The sequence below is a fragment of the Salmo trutta genome, chromosome 40, assembly GCF_901001165.1.
Source record: "Salmo trutta chromosome 40, fSalTru1.1, whole genome shotgun sequence".
NCBI classification, from domain to species: domain Eukaryota; kingdom Metazoa; phylum Chordata; class Actinopteri; order Salmoniformes; family Salmonidae; genus Salmo; species Salmo trutta.
Window position 1 is genome coordinate 1,972,317 of NC_042996.1, and position 20,572 is coordinate 1,992,888.

General features: G+C 45.1%; 1 protein-coding gene across 1 annotated transcript in view; it reads left to right on the top strand.

The window, feature by feature from the left end:
* The first annotated feature begins 16,484 nt into the window (after positions 1-16,484).
* Positions 16,485-20,572, top strand: part of LOC115180073 (oxysterol-binding protein-related protein 8) — a 42,779-nt gene continuing 38,691 nt past the window's right edge. Inside the window, exon 1 of the mRNA XM_029741971.1 lies at positions 16,485-16,829. Within this exon, the coding sequence (XP_029597831.1) occupies positions 16,679-16,829 (151 nt within the window). The 5' untranslated portion in view covers positions 16,485-16,678. The remainder of the gene's footprint in view (positions 16,830-20,572) is intronic.

The window sequence follows — 20,572 nt, forward strand, 5'->3', positions numbered from 1 at the left end:
AATGAATCTCTCTCTCTCCCTTTTCTCCCCCCTCTCTCTCTCTCTTTCCCTTTTCTCCCCCCCTCTCTTTCTCTCTCTCCCTTTTCTCCCTCTCTCTCTCTCTTTCCCTTTTCTCCCCCTCTCTCTTTCTCTCTCTCCCTTTTCTCCCCCTCTCTCTCTCTCTTTCCCTTTTCTCCCCCTCTCTCTCTCTTTCCCTTTTCTCCCCCTCTCTCTTTCTCTCTTTCCCTTTTCTCCCCCTCTCTCTTTCTCTCTCTCCCTTTTCTCCCCCTCTCTCTCTCTTTCCCTTTTCTCCCCCTCTCTCTTTCTCTCTTTCCCTTTTCTTCCCCTCTCTCTCTCTCTCTCCCTTTTCTCCCACTCTCGCTCTCTCTCTTTCCCTTTTCTCCCCCTCTCTGTCTTTCCCTTTTCTCCCCCTCTCTCTCTTTCCCTTTTCTCCCCCCTCTCTCTTTCCCTTTTCTCCCCCCTCTCTTTCCCTTTTCTCCCCCCTCTCTCTCGTTCCCTTTTCTCCCTCCCTCTCTCTTTCCATTTTCTCCCTCCCTCTCTCTTTCCATTTTTCCCCCTCTCGCTCTCTTTCCCTTTTCTCTCTCCCTCTCTCTCTCTCTTTCTCGCTTTTGCTCTCCTCCAGCTGCCTTAATTCCCAGTGATGACCCCATCCTATTGACCCCAGGGAGGATGAGCCAGCGAAGCCAGGGGAAGGAGCGAGAGAAGAGGGAGGAGAAGGAGCGAGAGAAGGAGAAGGAGCGAGAGAAGAGGGAGGAGAAGGAGCGAGAGAAGGAGAAGGAGCGAGAGAAGAGGGAGGAGAAGGAGCGAGAGAAGAGGGAGGAGAAGGAGCGAGAGAAGGAGAAGGAGCGAGAGAAGAGGGAGGAGAAGGAGCGAGAGAAGAGGGAGGAGAGGGAGAAGGACAGAGAGAAGGAGAAGGATGGGACCCTCCACACCCCCAGCAGAGATCACCTCGCCAGCCCCTCTTCCCTCAGCCCGGGGCTCAGCTACACCCATGGTAAGACCACCTTCTTCTTCCAGGCACACTTTGCCCTCTAAGCACAGACCCAGGGTCAGGTATCTCTCAACCTCTGTACTAACCTCAGTATTCCTGAACCACGGTGTCCGCTGGAGGTTGATGGGCTCTGCTAGGCACCATGCAACCTTCAGGGTTGAAGCAGATACCATGGGAAGCAAAGAGGTAACCAATGCTGTAAGCAAAAGGATCTGATGTTTTTATTTAAAATGTGAGACTTGTATATGACAAGGCATGGGTGTGTTTTAAGGTGGTTTGGGAAGGTTTTTACCCTTCAAATGTCAATGGTTCATCCCACACTACAGTACTTTCCTTCTGGGATGTTCCATTATCTACCACCAGGGGGAGCAGAAGCTAAAAAGAAAAATAAATATTTTTCTCTACTCATTCAAGAGCACCTTCAAATCAAATGTGTCTGCCTTCTATCAGAACAAGCAACACTTCTCTCCAAAGAGACCTGAGTGGTGCGGTTGGGGGGACTTATACAACTGGGTAACCAGTCATTGCACAAAAGGAAATAATTCTGGGATAGAACCATAATAATAAAAAAACCCTGCCTTGAGTATATGAGGGGCAGATGGTTGCATTGATATTGCTAGTACCTAGGCCTCTATACAGCTCTGGGATGTAGGCTGGTAAATGACAGAAATGATTTTTATTAGCTAACTCTAAGCCAATACATCCAGTGTTATTTTCCTAGTGTCAGTTTCTCAGTTGTGGTTGTTGCTGGTTTGCTCTTCTGAATATAAGAATGTAGGCCGAGCGCTTCACAGGTAATGCCGTCCCAAAGAGCAGAGAATCCAATAAGGATGAAAGGCTGGGAGGCAACAACGCCGGTGGTCTGTATCCTTCCTTCAGTGTGAACAGACAGGCGGTGAACACGTGAGACGGCCATCGTGACATTTACCAGTCTGTTGTTGGTCCAACGCCACTATACCCTCCGTTTATCATGACACCACATTGGATGCATCTCAAATGGCACCCTATTCTCTATTTAGTGCCATAGTAGTGCACTAAATGGGACGCAGCCATTAACTCTCTCATATTGTGTTCTCGGATATCGTTTATTCAGAGGCATCAGACTATCAGTAGAGATAATCATGGTGGTCTTCTTAAGGTCTCACAATTTGGAATATTTCCTGCTGTTCAATGGCCATTTCAACTGTTGATTCTTAAAGAATATAACTTCGAAATGCCTTTTGACCTTTGTACAGCTGTCTCATCAGATCAGAACCATGCATTAAAGGTACCATTGTTCCATTGTTTGTGTTTCATTTTGTTGTCTTTGGAAACAAGCGATATGGTCTATAGCTTCCAACTATAATGCTGTGCTCGTGTATTGTCTGTTCCTGGTGGGGCTGCCGTCAGGCTGAAACATAAACTCCTGATTGGGGCTTAAAAGGCCAAAAAGTCCCTCCCCTCTTTAGATTATGCCAAGTGTTCCTACTTACTTAAAAGAGGGGATGTGAATTCCTGTCCTAGTTACACAACGAACGTTCTCTGTGAGAAGAATATGGTTCTGATAGGTTAAACTCTGAAACCTTCGGAACTGTTAAACCCTGGTCCAGGTTTCCATGGTAACCCCCACTGTCTCAAGTAGCCTCTTTATATTGTGAGGGAAATGATGCTGTATTGGTCTCAAATAGAGGTCGACCGATTATGATTTTTCAACCCCGATACCGATTATTGGAGGACCCAAAAAGCTGATACCGATTAATTGGCCGAATATTTTTAGTTTTTTTTGTAATAATGACAATTACAACAATACTGAATGAACACTTATTTTAACTTAATATAATTCATCAATAAAATCAATTTAGCCTCAAATAAATAATGAAACATGTTCAATTTGGTTTAAAAAATGCAAAAACAAAGTGTTGGAGAAGAAAGTAAAAGTGCAATATGTGCCATGTAAGAAAGCTAACGTTTAAGTGCCTTGCTCAGAACATGGGAACATATGAAAGCTGGTGGTTCCTTTTAACATGAGTCTTCCATATTCCCAGGTAAGAAGTTTTAGGTTGTAGTTATTATAGGAATTATAGGATTATTTCTCTCTATACCATTTGTATTTCATATACCTTTGCTTATTGGATGTTCTTATAGGCACTTTAGTATTGCCAGTGTAACAGTATAGCTTCCATCCCTCTCCTCGCTCCTACCTGGGCTCGAACCAGGAACACATCGACAACAGCCACCATCGAAGCAGTGTTACCCATGCAGAGCAAGTGACGTTTGAAATGCTATTAGCGCGCACCCCGCTAACTAGCTAGCCATTTCACATGGGTTACACCAGCCTAATCTCGGGAGTTGATAGGCTTCAAGTCATAAACAGCGCAATGCTAGAAGCATTGCGAAGAGCTGCACGAACGTGGTGTTTGAATGAATGCGTACGAGCCAGCTGCTGCCTATCATCGCTCAGTCAGACTGCTCTATCAAATCATAGACTTTATTATAACATAATAACACACAGAAATAGGAGCCTTAGGTCATTAATATGGTCGAATCCGGAAACTATCACGTTTAGAAATACGGAACCGTTCCGTATTTTATCTAACGGGAGGCATCCCTAAATCTAAATATTCATGTAACATTGCACAACCTTCAATGTTATGTCATAATTACGTACAATTCTGGCAAATTAGTTCGCAACGAGCCAGGCAGCCCAAACTGTTGCATATGCCCTGACTCTGCGTGCAATGAACGCAAGAGAAGTGACACAATTTCACCTGGTTAATATTGCCTGCTAACCTGGATTTCTTTTAGCTAAATATGCAGGTTTAAAAATATATACTTCTGTGTATTGATTTTAAGAAAGGCATTGATGTTTATGGTTAGGTACACGTTGGAGCAACGTGTACCTAAGCGATTACATACAACGCAGGACAGGCTAGATAAACTAGTAATATCATCAACCATGTGTAGTTAACTAGTGATTATGATTGATTGATTGTTTTTTATAAGATATGTTTAATGCTAGCTAGCAACTTACCGTGGCTTCTTACGGCATTCACGTAACAGGCAGGCTCCTCGTGGAGTGCAATGTAAAGCAGGTGGTTAGAGCGTTGGACTAGTTAACCGTTAGGTTGCAAGATTGAATCCCCAAGCTGACAAGGTAAAAATCTGTTGTTCTGTCCCCACCGTTCCTAGGTCGTCATTGAAAATAAGAATGTGTTCTTAACTGACTTGCCTAGTTAAATAAAGGTGTAAAAAAAACAAAAAAAAACAACTCGGCCAAATCGGTGTCCAAAAATACCGATTTCCGATTGTTATGAAAACTTGAAATCGGCCCTAATTAATCGGCCATTCCGATTAATCGGTCGACCTCTAGTCTCAAACAGTGTTTTATTGTGAGGGAAATGATGCTGTATTGGTCTCAAACAGTGTTGTATTGTGAAGGCAAGGATGCTGTTTTGGTCTCAAACAGTGTTGTGTGATGCATTCCATTTCAGCTTCTCTTGACCGGTTGAATGTCCCCCAACTTGCATGTTTTCGGCATATGTTTTTCTCATGACCTCACAAAACTGATATTTATTCTGAATAGTACAGACCTGGGTCATCAAAGCTTAGATAGTCTATAGACAGCAATAATGCCAAAAACACATTGTATGATATTGTATGAGGCTAGATTCCCTCTGCAGATAAGGGACAGCTAAATGCTGAACTTGTTCATGCACTGTCTGCCTCAGTCTCTGCCTGGCTGTAGGGAGCTGCCTGCTGTGCTGCAGTTAAGACAGTCTGTACATGGACAGCCTACTAAGCAAGGCCTTTCTCCCTGCCCTGGCACTGTTACACTAAAATAGACTCGGACCCACCATGTTGACTCTCATGCCAATACAAATCTGCTTTCCAGACACTCTCTCTTTAACTGTCTCTATCTCCTCTCTCACCCTGGCCAGGTAGATGGACAGCAGGAGAGGAGGAGGAGGAGGGAGGGAGGGAGCAGGTGGGGACAACCCGGATTTAGGCTCAGCCTCAGGGATTACGCCTGTCACCCGGGGTTAACATGGACAGGGACACCCGTCTGAACCAATCGCAGCCCTTTCCTACTTCCTGCCTGGCCGTCCACCAACGGGAGGCGGTGTCTGGGGAGCTTAGTGTTTTTGCAGGGCCAGTTGGAAATCAGGAGAACCGGATGGACGATCTGGGGGTCTCTGGGCCTGGGCTCGCCCTGGATGTCTGTAGGTTGGGAAAGCACAGCTGGTGGGGAGACGTGTAAGTATATATGTAGAGAGAGAGAGAGAGAGAGAGCGGTTTCAGTTCACTGGTAAGGACCTTTGTCTCCAATTGACCTTGGTTGGCGTTCTCCTTACGTCGCCACGACGGCGGAAGGCAAGTACGGCCGAGTCATATTAAGATGGTCGTGTCTCTGTAGCTTAGCAGCTGCTAACGGATATATGCAGCTTTGGCAGTGATGTAGCATTAGGAGCTAACAGAGATATGCAACATTAGGAGCTAACAGAGAGATGTAGCATTAGGAGCTAACAGAGATATGCAACATTAGGAGCTAACAGAGAGATGTAGCATTAGGAGCTAACAGAGATATGCAACATTAGGAGCTAACAGAGAGATGTAGCATTAGGAGCTAACAGAGATATGCAACATTAGGAGCTAACAGAGAGATGCAACATTAGGAGCTAACAGAGAGATGCAGCATTAGGAGCTAACAGAGAGATGTAGCATTAGGAGCTTACAGAGAGATGTAGCATTAGGAGCTAACAGAGAGATGTAACATTAGGAGCTAACAGAGAGATGTAGCATTAGGAGCTAACAGAGAGATGTAGCATTAGGAGCTAACAGAGAGATGTAGCATTAGGAGCTAACAGAGAGATGTAGCATTAGGCGCTAACAGAGAGATGCAGCATTAGGAGCTAACAGAGAGATGCAGCACTAGGAGCTAACAGAGAGATGCAGCACTAGGAGCTAACAGAGAGATGCAACATTAGGAGATAACAGAGAGATGCAGCATTAGGAGCTAACAGAGAGATGCAGCATTAGGAGCTAACAGAGAGATGCAGCATTAGGAGCTAACAGAGATATGCAACATTAGGAGCTAACAGAGATATGTAGCATTAGGAGCTAACAGACAGATGTAGCATTAGGAGCTAACAGAGAGATGTAGCATTAGGAGCTAACAGAGAGATGTAGCATTAGGAGCTAACAGAGAGATGTAACATTAGGAGCTAACAGAGAGATGTAGCATTAGGAGCTAACAGAGAGATGTAGCATTAGGAGCTAACAGAGAGATGTAGCATTAGGTGCTAACAGAGAGATGCAGCATTAGGAGCTAACGGAGAGATGCAGCACTAGGAGCTAACAGAGAGATGCAGCATTAGGAGCTAACAGAGAGATGCAACATTAGGAGCTAACAGAGAGATGCAGCATTAGGAGCTAACAGAGAGATGCAGCATTAGGAGCTAACAGAGAGATGTAGCATTAGGAGCTAACAGCGAGATGCAACATTAGGAGCTAGCAGGGATATGCAACATTAGGAGCTAGCAGGGAGATGTAACATTAGGAGCTAACAATGAGATATAACTTCAGGAGCTAACAGAGAGAGGTAGCATTAGGAGCTAACAGAGAGATGTAGCATTAGGAGCTAACAGCGAGATGCAACATTAGGAGCTAGCAGGGAGATGTAACATTAGGAGCTAGCAGGGAGATGTAACATTAGGAGCTAACAATGAGATATAACTTCAGGAGCTAACAGAGAGATGTAGCATTAGGAGCTAACAGAGAGATGTAGCATTAGGCGCTAACAGAGAGATGCAGCATTAGGAGCTAACAGAGATGCAGCATTAGGAGCTAACAGGGAGATGCAGCATTAGGCGCTAACAGAGAGATGCAGCACTAGGAGCTAACAGCGAGATGCAGCACTAGGAGCTAACAGCGAGATGCAGCATTAGGAGCTAGCAGGGCGATGTAACATTAGGAGCTAACAGAGAGATGCAGCATTAGGAGCTAACAGAGAGATGCAGCATTAGGCGCTAACAGAGAGGTGCAGCACTAGGAGCTCACAGCGAGATGCAACATTAGGAGCTAGCAGGGAGATGTAACATTAGGAGCTAACAGAGAGATGTAGCATTAGGAGCTAACAGAGAGATGCAGCACTAGGAGCTAACAGAGATATGCAACATTAGGAGCTAGCAGGGAGATGTAACATTAGGAGCTAACAATGAGATATAACTTCAGGAGCTAACAGAGAGAGGTAGCATTAGGAGCTAACAGAGAGATGTAGCATTAGGAGCTAACAGCGAGATGCAACATTAGGAGCTAGCAGGGAGATGTAACATTAGGAGCTAACAATGAGATATAACTTCAGGAGCTAACAGAGAGATGCAGCATTAGGAGCTAACAGAGAGGTGCAGCACTAGCTAGGAGCTCACAGCGAGATGCAACATTAGGAGCAAGCAGGGAGATGTAACATTAGGAGCTAACAGAGAGATGTAGCATTAGGAGCTAGCAGGGAGATGTAACATTAGGAGCTAACAATGAGATATAACTTCAGGAGCTAACAGAGAGAGGTAGCATTAGGAGCTAACAGAGAGATGTAGCATTAGGAGCTAACAGAGAGATGTAGCATTAGGAGCTAACAGAGAGATGTAGCATTAGGAGCTAACAGAGAGTTGCAGCATTAGGAGCTAACAGAGAGATGCAACTTTGACAGTGGAGATGTAGCATTAGGATCCTTATTTTGGTCCCTCCCATGCTTCTCCATCTGAAAGATCTGCCCTTCCTTTTAGAATCTGTGTTTTGTTATGCTAGAATACTGTGTGTGCGGCTTAAACCTGTCCGGTGGGGATAGAATGAATGCAAGCAAAACCGAGTCAAACAAGGACTATAAAGCAGCTAATAAGATTCAGCCATGTGCGCTGAAGCATAGCATGGATCTATATTCCCCAGCTCATCATAGACAACTATAGGTAGCCTAGTGGTTAGAGCGTTGGGCCAGTAACTGAAAGGTTGCTGGATCGAATCCCTGAGCTGACAAGATAAAAAATATGTCGTTCTGCCCCTGAGCAAGGCAGTTAACCCACTGTGCCCCGGGCGCCGACGACGTGGATGTCGATTAAGGCAGCCCCCCTCACCTCTCTGATTGAGGGGTTAAATGCCAAAGATACATTCAGTTGGACAACGGACTAGGTAGCCCCTTTCCCTTATATACTGTAGAAGGATACAGTAAGGTACATAGCATGGATCTATATTCCCCAGCTCAGCATTGACTACTATATACTGTAAAGGAAGGATACAGTAGGGTACATCATAGACTACTATATACTGTAAGGGAAGGATACAGTAGGGTACATCATAGACTACTATATACTGTAAGGGAAGGATACAGTAGGGTACATCAGACTACTATATACTGTAGAAGGATACAGTAAGGTACATCAGACTACTATATACTGTAAGGGAAGGATACAGTAGGGTACATCATAGACTACTATATACTGTAAGGGAAGGATACAGTAGGGTACATCATAGACTACTATATACTGTAAGGGAAGGATACAGTAGGGTACATCATAGACTACTATATACTGTAAGGGAAGGATACAGTAGGGTACATCATAGACTACTATATACTGTAAGGGAAGGATACAGTAAGGTACATCAGACTACTATATACTGTAAGGGAAGGATACAGTAGGGTACATCAGACTACTATATACTGTAGAAGGATACAGTAAGGCATATAGCATGGATCTATATTCCCCAGCTCAGCATAGACTACTATATACTGTAAGGGAAGGATACAGTAACGTACATCATAGACTACTATATATTGTAGAAGGATACAGTAACGTACATCATAGACTACTATATACTGTAGAAGGATATAGTAGGGTACATCATATATTGTAGAAGGATATAGTAGGGTACATCATAGACTACTATATATTGTAGCTGGATACAGTAGGGTACATCATAGACTACCATATATTGTAGAAGGATATAGTAGGGTACATCATAGACTACTATATACTGTAGAAGGATACAGTAAGGCACATCATAGACTACTATATACTGTAGAAGGATACAGTAAGGTATATCATAGACCACTATATACTGCGATTGCGGGCGGTACAGTTGCCGTACCAGGCGGTGAAACAGCCCAACAGGATGCTCTCGATGGTGCATCTGTAAAGGTTTATGAGGTCTCTTTGCGTATAAGACGTCTTGATGATGAATACACCAATAATGATTGGCATTGTCTGTCTTTTGCGTACTTCACTGGGTCTGGCATTCATTGGAGTGGCTTTATCTCAGTCCCTCTAGGAATACTAACACCAGTGTTGTGTTACTGGTCATCTCGGATCCCAGACCCAAGCCTACTACTCGATTTATAGTCTGTCATGAGAGACTATGTTGTTCCTAGGGCCGGGACAATACCAGTATCGCAATATTTTGCTAACATGAAACAGACCTGCTGTATGTAACATATTGTGTCCTATAGCTTGGAAAATAAATGTGATTCTAGATGACAACATAATGATGTTTGTTTCCAACAGTAGGGCTGTTTTCCTAAAGAAGTTAAATCCTCTCTGTGTTTTGTTTCCTTGCCACGATACTAAGGAATATAGTGATACTGGTATGATCACGGCCCTGATACACTCCAGGGCTGCGGCCTTAATGGAACCCTATTAGAACCCTACCTATATAGTGTACTACTTTTGACCAGGGCACATGGGGCTCTGGTCAAACGTAGTGCACTTTTCTAGGGAATGGGGTGCCATTTGGGATGCTGTCTAGATGATGCAGGTATTGGAACAGAGCACTTTAACCCTAATTGCTCCATGGTTGCCGGCAGTAATGGCTGATCCCTCGCCGTGACCCTACTCTCCAAGGATGTCTCAGGGGGAATGGGATATGCAAAAAATACATTTCTATTTCACACTACACAGGTTGCAAACTTGTACATGTGTGAAACAGGAAAAATATAAGCACCCTCTATTTGACCTTTGACTTTGCTGCATAGTGACTACATCAAGTGAACTGGGCCGTAGAGGTTGTATTCAGAGATGCTTGTGGTGACAGGATTCATAGTCTAGAGAGGGACCAAAGTTGTGGGGACTAACGTTGCTTTGAGAGAAAGAGCCATAACCCCCTTTGTTCAACTTGCCATGGTTCATTCCAGGAACATATCTGAATAGATTTGATGAAATGCCACTTACCCTCAGTTTGGCTTTTAAATGTTCTCATTCAGAAAGGGAAAATGTCACTATTTCTGCTCTGAAATCAGTGGTTATTTAGTCCGACTGTTATGCTGGTGAGTCTGAGTGCTACAGATGTAGGCTCTTAATTTGATAACTTTTGTTGCAGGAAATGCAAACTTGTAGTGTATTCGAGGGTTAAAATGGCTTCTAATGCTTCTAAATTCCACTTATGTTTCAACCCCCACAATAAATGTCCATTAATTATAATCCAGATAATAATTCACATTATTACATTACTGTTGCTGGAGGATTATGTTCTTGCTGTAGCAAACTGGCTCAAATTAAGATCATACATCTGTAGTTAAAAGCACTGAAATTAAATGGATGTTAATCGATGACAGCAATGTTGACCTATGAGGAGATTAAAAGCCTGTTGTAAAGTACTTGAGGATATTGTGTCTACGCATCTCAAAATTAGTATTAATGAATAGCATATCAGTTTATAGTGTGCTCATACGGCCATATGCCTACACATTGACCTTTACCATAAATATCTACAGTGTTGATTCTTTCTTCTTCAGTGGTATATCTACCTGCACATTTTGCAGGCTGTAGCTAGAGTTCTTTGGCTGTGTACCAGGATTAACTCATCGCTGCTCTTTCTGTTGGCCTGTTGGGCTGGGTAGGGGGGATCATCAAGCACCCAAAGAGCTATGCATGCCTGCTGCTAATATCTCCCTTCTCCGGAAGCTGTGGCAGATGAGCCTGCCCCACTACCCAGCTTTACTTGATTAAAGGGTTAGGTCACTGAAAACCTGCAAAACGCATCATCACAGTTTATGCTCTGTACTGAAAGTGCCTTAACTTCACTGCTGACATGAAACATTTCCCGGGGTTGTATTTACAGTGGACTAATGAACAAAATACAAAAATACCGTTTTTTGAGTGAACTATCCTTTTAAGAAAGAAAAACATACTGTAATTAACCCTTCCCCATTTCCCCCACCTAAACCTGTTCTCTATGGATACGTTTTTGGCTAGCCGTCATTACATTACAGTAATTAGCGAACAATACAAATACCAGGTCAAGACTTCAATCAACATTTGTTGACATTAGTTAATGTAGCCTGAATGTAAACATAGCAGTGCACTCTACCCAGGAAATGCCAACCATTGAACCCCTATTTACTCATCCAACGTGCCCATCCAACGTGACACAGTATTGAGCTAATATGGTCATTGGTGCCGAGATGGTTGGTGTTAAGTTCTTTGAGGTAAGTACGAGAACGTATCCATTGTTGCCACAACATTTCCTATTAAATACTAGAAACTATCCATTGTTGCCACACCGTTTCCTATTAAATACCAGGTAAGTACCAGTGGAAACATCACCTACTGTAAAATAAAGTGCTCCCTGTTGGTGCTCTACTTCCTGATATGCAGATTCCATGTGGTGTACTGTAATGGAGAACCATTTTTTCTTTCATCTTAATTCTGCATGCAGGGACTAGTGTTACACACAGGGAGATGTGATAGCTAGCTGTCTGTGTAAAAATACAGTGGAGACTGTGGTCCGGTCACAGTGTAGGGTAAAGTTGCTCTAGATGCTGATCTTGGGTCAGTTTTGCCTTTTTCCCCACTATCTGGCTATGGTTGGGGGAGGGGGAAGGAAACTTCACTCCAGAGCGACTAGTGTGGTCAGTCGCTAAAATGCTAATCTGTTCGAGGCACATTAGCTGACGACTGTCCAGTCACTTAATGCAGATGTTTCTGTATACATGCATAGCCATGCATCATGTATTATGTGTTGGCCTGGACTATCTTTATCTGCTGATACGTTAACCCAGGCTATTGACCTGGACTATCTTTATCTCCTGATATGTTGACCCAGGCTATTGACCTGGACTATCTTTATCTGCTGATACGTTAACCCAGGCTATTGACCTGGACTATCTTTATCTGCTGATACGTTGACCCAGGCTATTGACCTGGACTATCTTTATCTCCTGATATGTTGACCCAGGCTATTGACCTGGACTATCTTTATCTGCTGATACGTTGACCCAGGCTATTGACCTGGACTATCTTTATCTCCTGATATGTTGACCCAGGCTATTGACCTGGACTATCTTTATCTGCTGATATGTTGACCCAGGCTATTGACCTGGACTATCTTTATCTGCTGATACGTTAACCCAGGCTATTGACCTGGACTATCTTTATCTCCTGATACGTTGACCCAGGCTATTGACCTGGACTATCTTTATCTGCTGATACGTTAACCCAGGCTATTGACCTGGACTATCTTTATCTGCTGATACGTTAACCCAGGCTATTGACCTGGACTATCTTTATCTGCTGATACGTTGACCCAGGCTATTGGCCTGGACTATCTTTATCTGCTGATACGTTGACCCAGGCTATTGACCTGGACTATCTTTATCTGCTGATACGTTAACCCAGGCTATTGACCTGGACTATCTTTATCTGCTGATACGTTAACCCAGGCTATTGACCTGGACTATCTTTATCTGCTGATACGTTGACCCAGGCTATTGACCTGGACTATCTTTATCTGCTGATACGTTGACCCAGGCTATTGACCTGGACTATCTTTATCTGCTGATACGTTAACCCAGGCTATTGACCTGGACTATCTTTATCTGCTGATACGTTGACCCAGGCTATTGACCTGGACTATCTTTATCTGCTGATACGTTGACCCAGGCTATTGACCTGGACTATCTTTATCTGCTGATATGTTGACCCAGGCTATTGACCTGGACTATCTTTATCTGCTGATACGTTGACCCAGGCTATTGACCTGGACTATCTTTATCTGCTGATACGTTGACCCAGGCTATTGACCTGGACTATCTTTATCTGCTGATATGTTGACCCAGGCTATTGACCTGGACTATCTTTATCTGCTGATATGTTGACCCAGGCCAGTAGTGTGGATATGGTGGACACATGCAGAATGCCTGGGGACTTTGTTTGGCTGACCCAATATTTGTCTGCAAACATTGACCTAATGTGGGTACTCCCTAAATACCCTCACGCACTATTTCCTGACATGACAGCGACATGCCTGATGCTTCCGGGTCCACTTCTGGCCTTCTGATGCTTAGACTACTGCTTTTACCCTAATGGAGGTTGGAGACCGAACCTAACCCAGGGCGTTAAGCAAAACACCTCAACTGTTTGTCACATTGTTGGCCCAACATCTTTGTGAAGTTTCTTCATTCTGTTGTTTGATTCGTTTCTTAAAAATGGCATTTATTAATTTGCACCAGCTGAACTTTCCTTTGAGGGAGCAGGGTTAATTAGGACTAGGATTTTGAATTATACAAACTCCAGAACATCTTAATTACCTGTGTTAATTAGCCTGTTTGCGCAGGGATCTGTGTTTGTGTCCCAAATGGCTCCCTATTCCCTGTAAAGTGCACTAATGTTGATCTGGGCCTATAGGAGTCAGGTCAGAAGTAGTGCACTATGTCAGAAATAAGGTAAAATTTGGGGACACACATTTTTCCTTCCAAATGTCGCCGAGCAACGCTGTGACATCACCGCTCGCTCACAGAACTCGGGAGCTGTTATCAACGCGGTTGTTAGCCTCGTCTCTAAACAGACAGGGATGGAATGATGCCTTCCATTCTGAAAATATAGATAACACGCCTTAATTGGCCAGAGGGCACTGAAGAGCCGCAGCTGTTGACAGAACAAACAAGGAAACATTAGGAGGGAAGGGTCAGTTGAATGGGATGGGAGGATGCCAGGAATCTTGTGGATGGAAAACAGCAATGCTCTGGAGATTCTGTCGACGATAAGGACCAGGTGGGGCCTATTGGTTTTCACAGAGATAACCATTGGTGCTCTTTGAGACTCTTTTCTCAATGCACCTACTTCTCTTGTACCCTTTTGTTCTGGACCTGCAACAAACCTTTCTTATGGACAAAATGTTCTTACAGCGTTGTCAGGGTGACTGGGGCAGCTCAATCTTCTTAACCTGTTCCTGATGCCAGTCATGGTGACAGTTTTCTCCTAGCCGAGCGTCTGAACTGTCCCCTTGAGATTGCAGTCCCAGAGATCAATATCTAGAGCGGGGGAAGTATTTATCAACTGTCCCATAGCCATTTCTGTTGTGTGACCTTGGTCTGTTATCCATTAGTTCTCTCCAAATGCTACTCATGTCATGCTGGTTGCTAGTGGACTGACCAATAGCAAGCCACAAATTGTGAACTACAGGTCAGAAAATGGCTTTTTGATCCTTCAACATACAATGTTTTTGACAGGTAGAATGGGCTGTGTTCCTGAAATATAAACGGCCTTGATTGCAGTGCACGGAGCTACACATGAGAAAAATAGGGAAGTAAATAATGGCCACTTATGGCTCAGGATTTTAGAGTAACAGGCTTGGTATTCTACCTGATGGGCTCAGTAACAGGCTTGGTATTCTACCTGAGGGGCTCAGTAACAGGCTTGGTGTTCTACCTGAGGGGCTCAGTAACAGGCTTGGTATTCTACCTGAGGGGCTCAGTAACAGGCTTGGTATTCTACCTGAGGGGCTCAGTAACAGGCTTGGTATTCTACCTGAGGGGCTCAGTAACAGGCTTGGTGTTCTACCTGAGGGGCTCAGTAACAGGCTTGGTATTCTACCTGAGGGGCTCAGTAACAGGCTTGGTATTCTACCTGAGGGGCTCAGTAACAGGCTTGGTGTTGTACCTGAGGGGCTCAGTAACAGGCTTGGTATTCTACCTGAGGGGCTCAGTAACAGGCTTGGTGTTCTACCTGAGGGGCTCAGTAACAGGCTTGGTATTTTACCTGAGGGGCTCAGTAACAGGCTTGGTGTTCTACCTGAGGGGCTCAGTAACAGGCTTGGTGTTCTACCTGAGGGGCTCAGTAACAGGCTTGGTGTTCTACCTGAGGGGCTCAGTAACAGGCTTGGTGTTCTACCTGAGGGGCTCAGTAACAGGCTTGGTGTTCTACCTGAGGGGCTCAGTAACAGGCTTGGTATTCTACCTGAGGGGCTCAGTAACAGGCTTGGTATTCTACCTGAGGGGCTCAGTAACAGGCTTGGTGTTCTACCTGAGGGGCTCAGTAACAGGCTTGGTATTCTACCTGAGGGGCTCAAAGGAATTGATTGGCCAGACAAGCATTGGGGAAGTCAACTGGCCAGTTTGGTCTTTGCGTCTGTGGAATACGATAGGGCATGCAGAGAGTTTGTCCAAGAGACTTCATTCCGTCCTCACAGGCAGGGTCAATAGAGACTGGCTTTATTACATTAGTGTGTGTGTGTTAGTGTCTAGTGTGTGTGTTTAGTATGTGGTAGCAGGTGTCTGAGTGCTGTAGCTGGAGTGGCCAGTCAGACGTGCAGGATTATGACACACACTCACACACTGTGAGAAAGACAGTGAGCAGGAAGAGAGGGGTGATATTCATCTGAGCTGTGTTGTTTAAGAAGAAGGGAAAGAGATTTAGGAGAGATACCGTGAGAGGAGATACCATGACAGAGCAGCAGGTAGCCTAGCGGGTAAGAGATTTGGGCCAGTAACCGAAATGTCGCTGGTTCGAATCCACGAGCCAACCAGGTGAAAAAATGTGACAATGTGCCCTTGAGCAAGACACTTAGCCTTAATTGCTTCTGTAGGTTGCTGTGGATAAGAGCGTCTGCTAAATTATTACAATGTAAATGTAAAAATGAGGAGATGCCACACAGAGAAATACACAGTGTACAGAGAGGAGAAAATGATAGACTTACAAAAAACAAGAGGGAAAGAGAGGACAGGAGGAGGGAAAGAGAGGACAGGAGGAGGGAAAGAGAGGACAGGAGGAGGGAAAGAGAGGACAGGAGGAGGGAGGAGGGAGACTGGAGGAGGGAGGAGGGTGACAGAAGGAGGGAGGAGGGAGACAGGAGGAGGGAGGAGGGAGACAGGAGGAGGGAGGAGGGAGACAGGAGGAGGGAGGAGGGAGACAGGAGGAGGGAAAGAGAGGACAGGAGGAGGGAGGAGGGAGACAGGAGGAGGGAAAGAGAGGACAGGAGGAGGGAGACTGGTTGGCAGTGAGAAAAGTAGAGCTATTCATTGAAAGAAGGAAAGAGAAAGAGGGGTAGCAGGCTGTTGCATGGAGTAGGCTAGATAAGATGCAACTCTTCTGTACACTGCTGGTGCATGGAGTAGCAGGGGGAGGGACTCTGCTGATTCGTCAGCGTAGTACTCAGAGCTTCCTCCCCTTGCACTCACTCTCTCACACACACACACACACAGACAGGAGAGAGAGAGAGCGGGAGAAAGAGAGGGTGGGAACGAGAGAGGGAGGGAGAAAGCGATAAATTGTGCTGCACTGCTTTGAGTGCCTTGAGACTGAGTTGCTGTGCTTGCTGTGTCCTGTGTGTGTGCCTGGCTGCGGGCGATCAGATCTGAGCATTTCGCGGTCAGCGGCTTCACCCTGCTTGGCCCCTGCTGATCCCCAGCAGGCCCTCCTCAGGCCCCCCCGGGCTCTCGCCGGCCCCATGATGAAGGAGGAGGGAGCGCTGTGCCGTCGCCGCTTCTCAACGTGCGGCACGACCAGCTCGCCGCGGCCCCCACACCCCGACGGACGCAAGCTCATCCGCAACGCTTCTTTCGGGGGCTACAACGAGCTGTCGCCCCTCTCGCTGCCAGGTGGGTGTGGTAGTTGAGGCGGTGTTGGACCCCTCACCCTTCCCCTCCAGTCTGATGAGGAGCCTGCCCTGCCGCGGGCTCTTCTACACCCAGCTAGTTGTAGGCTAGCTGTTGCTTTGAGTAGTACCCTCTGTGCTGTAGCCAAGTGACCTGTGTGCTTGTTCCCTATAGAGTCGTAACCCCTAGATACTGGTTGTGGACGGTGACTGTGCTGTTATTTGAAGGTCTATTGTGTTCTAGATGGACACTGTAGAAATATTGGAACTACAGGTACACTGTTGCTGTAGTGGTGTCCCTGTAGCAGAGTTACCTGTGTGCTTGTTCCCTGTAGAGGCAGAGCCGTAACCCCTAGATACTGGTTGTGGACTGTGACTGTTATTTCAAACACTAATGTGCAGGAGGTTATTGTTCTCAGTATAATGTCACAGTACTGGAGCAATTCTCTTGCTGTTCCTTTTTGCGTTGCCTGATGCAGATTCGGATGTTGAACCTGTCGTATCTATTTCTCCTTAGAGTTTTGAATTCTTATATTAGAATATACTTTTAATACATCTTTTTCCTTGTATAGAAATGTACTCGGTCATATACAAAAGTATTATATCGTACTCGGTAGCCCGAGTAACTGCGCTGCTTTGGAGTGGCCGTCCACCTGAGCGTGAGATCAGCAGAACTTTCACAGAACGTCAAGTGAAGTGAATTAGACCTAAAGCTTCTGTAGTGAGTGTCATGTTTTTAACCTGTCAGCCTGTCAGCCTCCCAGCCACCGAGCCACCGAGCCGACACAGCCTCCATTCATCTCTGTTGAAGACAGTCTAAGAAGCTCTCTCCCTGCCAGGAGAGCCGCAGGTTTTTCACAAAGATTGCCGATTCACCGGAGACAGCTGGTACAGGCTGGTTGTATTCTCTCTTTCTCTTCAGCCAAATGTAATCTCAATAAAAATAGGTACGTGATACTATTTCCTTATTATCAACCACATTACATTTCAGAATCAGGTTTATCAGGTTGTATACAGCTTAATCTATCAAAAGTATATCTGCCATTTTGGAGACGATCTCCACACAGTTTCATCGGTGCTCCAGCTTCTCTGCCAATAGATCATTGTGACTGTATTGCTGGGGCCTGTTGGCTGGGCTCTGGTCCCCCCCTCTTTCAGGGTTACCTGGGGCTAGCTTCTCCACAGGAGGTGCCAGTGAGGGGCCAATGACTCAGCAGATTAACCTCGGCGGCAGCCTATTAATAGACCAATCACGTGCACCAAAAAGACAGACAGGAAATATCGGTGTCCTAATAGCTCCTAGCCCACGACCACTCGTTTGAAATATTATCCACCCCAAAGATTAAGTGGCTTTGTCTGGCCAGCAACAGTGGCAGCGTAGCCGAGGAGGATCCGGTCCATGCCGACTGCCAATGAACACTCCCTTGTTTGTGTTGTTGTTGTTGCTAGCCGTTGTTTGCAGGCTGAACAATAATTGGTTTTGGAGGTCATGAATGGAGAAAGGGTGGAATTGCGGTGCTCTGCTAGCTCTGTTGACAACGGAATGGCAGTACGGATTTATTTTTAATGAACCTTTATTTAAGCAGGGAGTCATGCTGAGACCACGGTCTCTTTCGCAGATGAGCCCTGCAGCAGATGAGCCCTGCAGCAGATGAGCCCTGCAGCAGATGAGCCCTGTAATTTGGATCACTCCTGGGTCAGAGTAACCATTGCAGCACGTCATCACAGGGGTGCATCCCAAATGGCACCCTATTCCCTATTAATTGGTCAAAAGTAGTGCACTATATTGGGAATAGGGTGCCATTTGGGACTATTGCCAGTCTCGCGATGTGATGACAGTGTATCGCTTGCTTCCTTAAAGGGGTAATCTGCAGTTCAAACACTAACAAAGAGGACACCCACCACTGTTTTGGTTAGAATGCTGAGGGATGGGGCTGGAGAAATGGAACCACTCTCAAATTCATAGACAGAGCTATGGATTCAAGGACTGACCATCCATGAGATCAAAATGATAGTTTTAACCTTGTCTTCTGGCTATACATCAGAAATGATAGTTTTAACCTTGTCTTCTGGCTATACATCAGAAATGATAGTTTTAACCTTGTCTTCTGGCTAAACATCAGAAATGATAGTTTTAACCTTGTCTTCTGGCTAAACATCAGAAATGATAGTTTTAACCTTGTCTTCTGGCTATACATCAGAAATGATAGTTTTAACCTTGTCTTCTGGCTATACATCAGAAATGATAGTTTTAACCTTGTCTTCTGGCTATACATCAGAAATGATAGTTTTAACCTTGTCTTCTGGCTATACATCAGAAATGATAGTTTTAACCTTGTCTTCTGGCTAAACATCAGAAATGATAGTTTTAACCTTGTCTTCTGGCTATACATCAGAAATGATAGTTTTAACCTTGTCTTCTGGCTATACATCAGAAATGATAGTTTTAACCTTGTCTTCTGGCTATACATCAGAAATGATAGTTTTAACCTTGACAGTTGAACTATGCTCATGAGGCATTTGTACATTTATATCCTTCAACAATCAATGGACACACATTCTCATTCAAGGGTTTTTCTTTACTTTTACATTTTTCTACATTGTATAATAATAGTGAAGACATCAAAACTATTAAGTAACACATGTAATAACCAAACAAGTGTAAAACAAATCAAAATATATTTTATTTTTGAGATTATTCAAAGTAGCCACCCTTTGCCTTGATGACAGCTTTGCACACTCTTGGTGTCTTCACTATTATTCTACAATGTAGAAAATAAATGAGTAGGTGTGTCCAAACTTTTGACTGGTACTGTATATCATTCATTCAAAAGTCAAAAAATGGGTGTAGTGATCCAGCAGATTGCCTGTTTATTGTCCGTTTTGCAAAGGAAATGTGTATTTTGACCCCTCCCCCTGTCCTGTGGACGTGGTACAATGACCTCTGATGTTCTGAAGTAAATGCTGCAACAGGTTTTAGGAGTAATACCGGTCTCTTTAAAAACTCCAGAGATTGCTACAGGCCTGCCTCCCACTGTAGCACTGCGCCATGCTATCCCACTGTAGCACTGCGCCATGCTATCCCACTGTAGCACTGCGCCATGCTATCCCGCTGTAGCACTGCGCCATGCTATCCCGCTGTAGCACTGCGCCATGCTATCCCACTGTAGCACTGCGCCATGCTATCCCACTGTAGCACTGTACCATGCTATCCCACTGTAGCACTGCGCCATGCTATCCCACTGTAGCACTGCACCATGCACTGCACCATGCTATCCCACTGTCGCACTGCGCCATGCTATCCCACTGTAGCACTGCGCCATGCTATCCCACTGTAGCACTGCGCCATGCTATCCCGCTGTAGCACTGCGCCATGCTATCCCACTGTAGCACTGCACCATGCTATCCCACTGTAGCACTGCGCCATGCTATCCCACTGTAGCACTGCACCATGCACTGCACCATGCTATCCCACTGTCGCACTGCGCCATGCTATCCCACTGTAGCACTGCGCCATGCTATCCCACTGTAGCACTGCGCCATGCTATCCCACTGTAGCACTGCGCCATGCTATCCCACTGTAGCACTGCGCCATGCTATCCCACTGTAGCACTGCGCCATGCTATCCCACTGTAGCACTGCGCCATGCTATCCCACTGTAGCACTGCACCATGCTATCCCACTGGGCAAAATTAAGAACATGATAATTTTTTCTGTTTGTAATCTGGTTTTCTGATTGAGAATGTC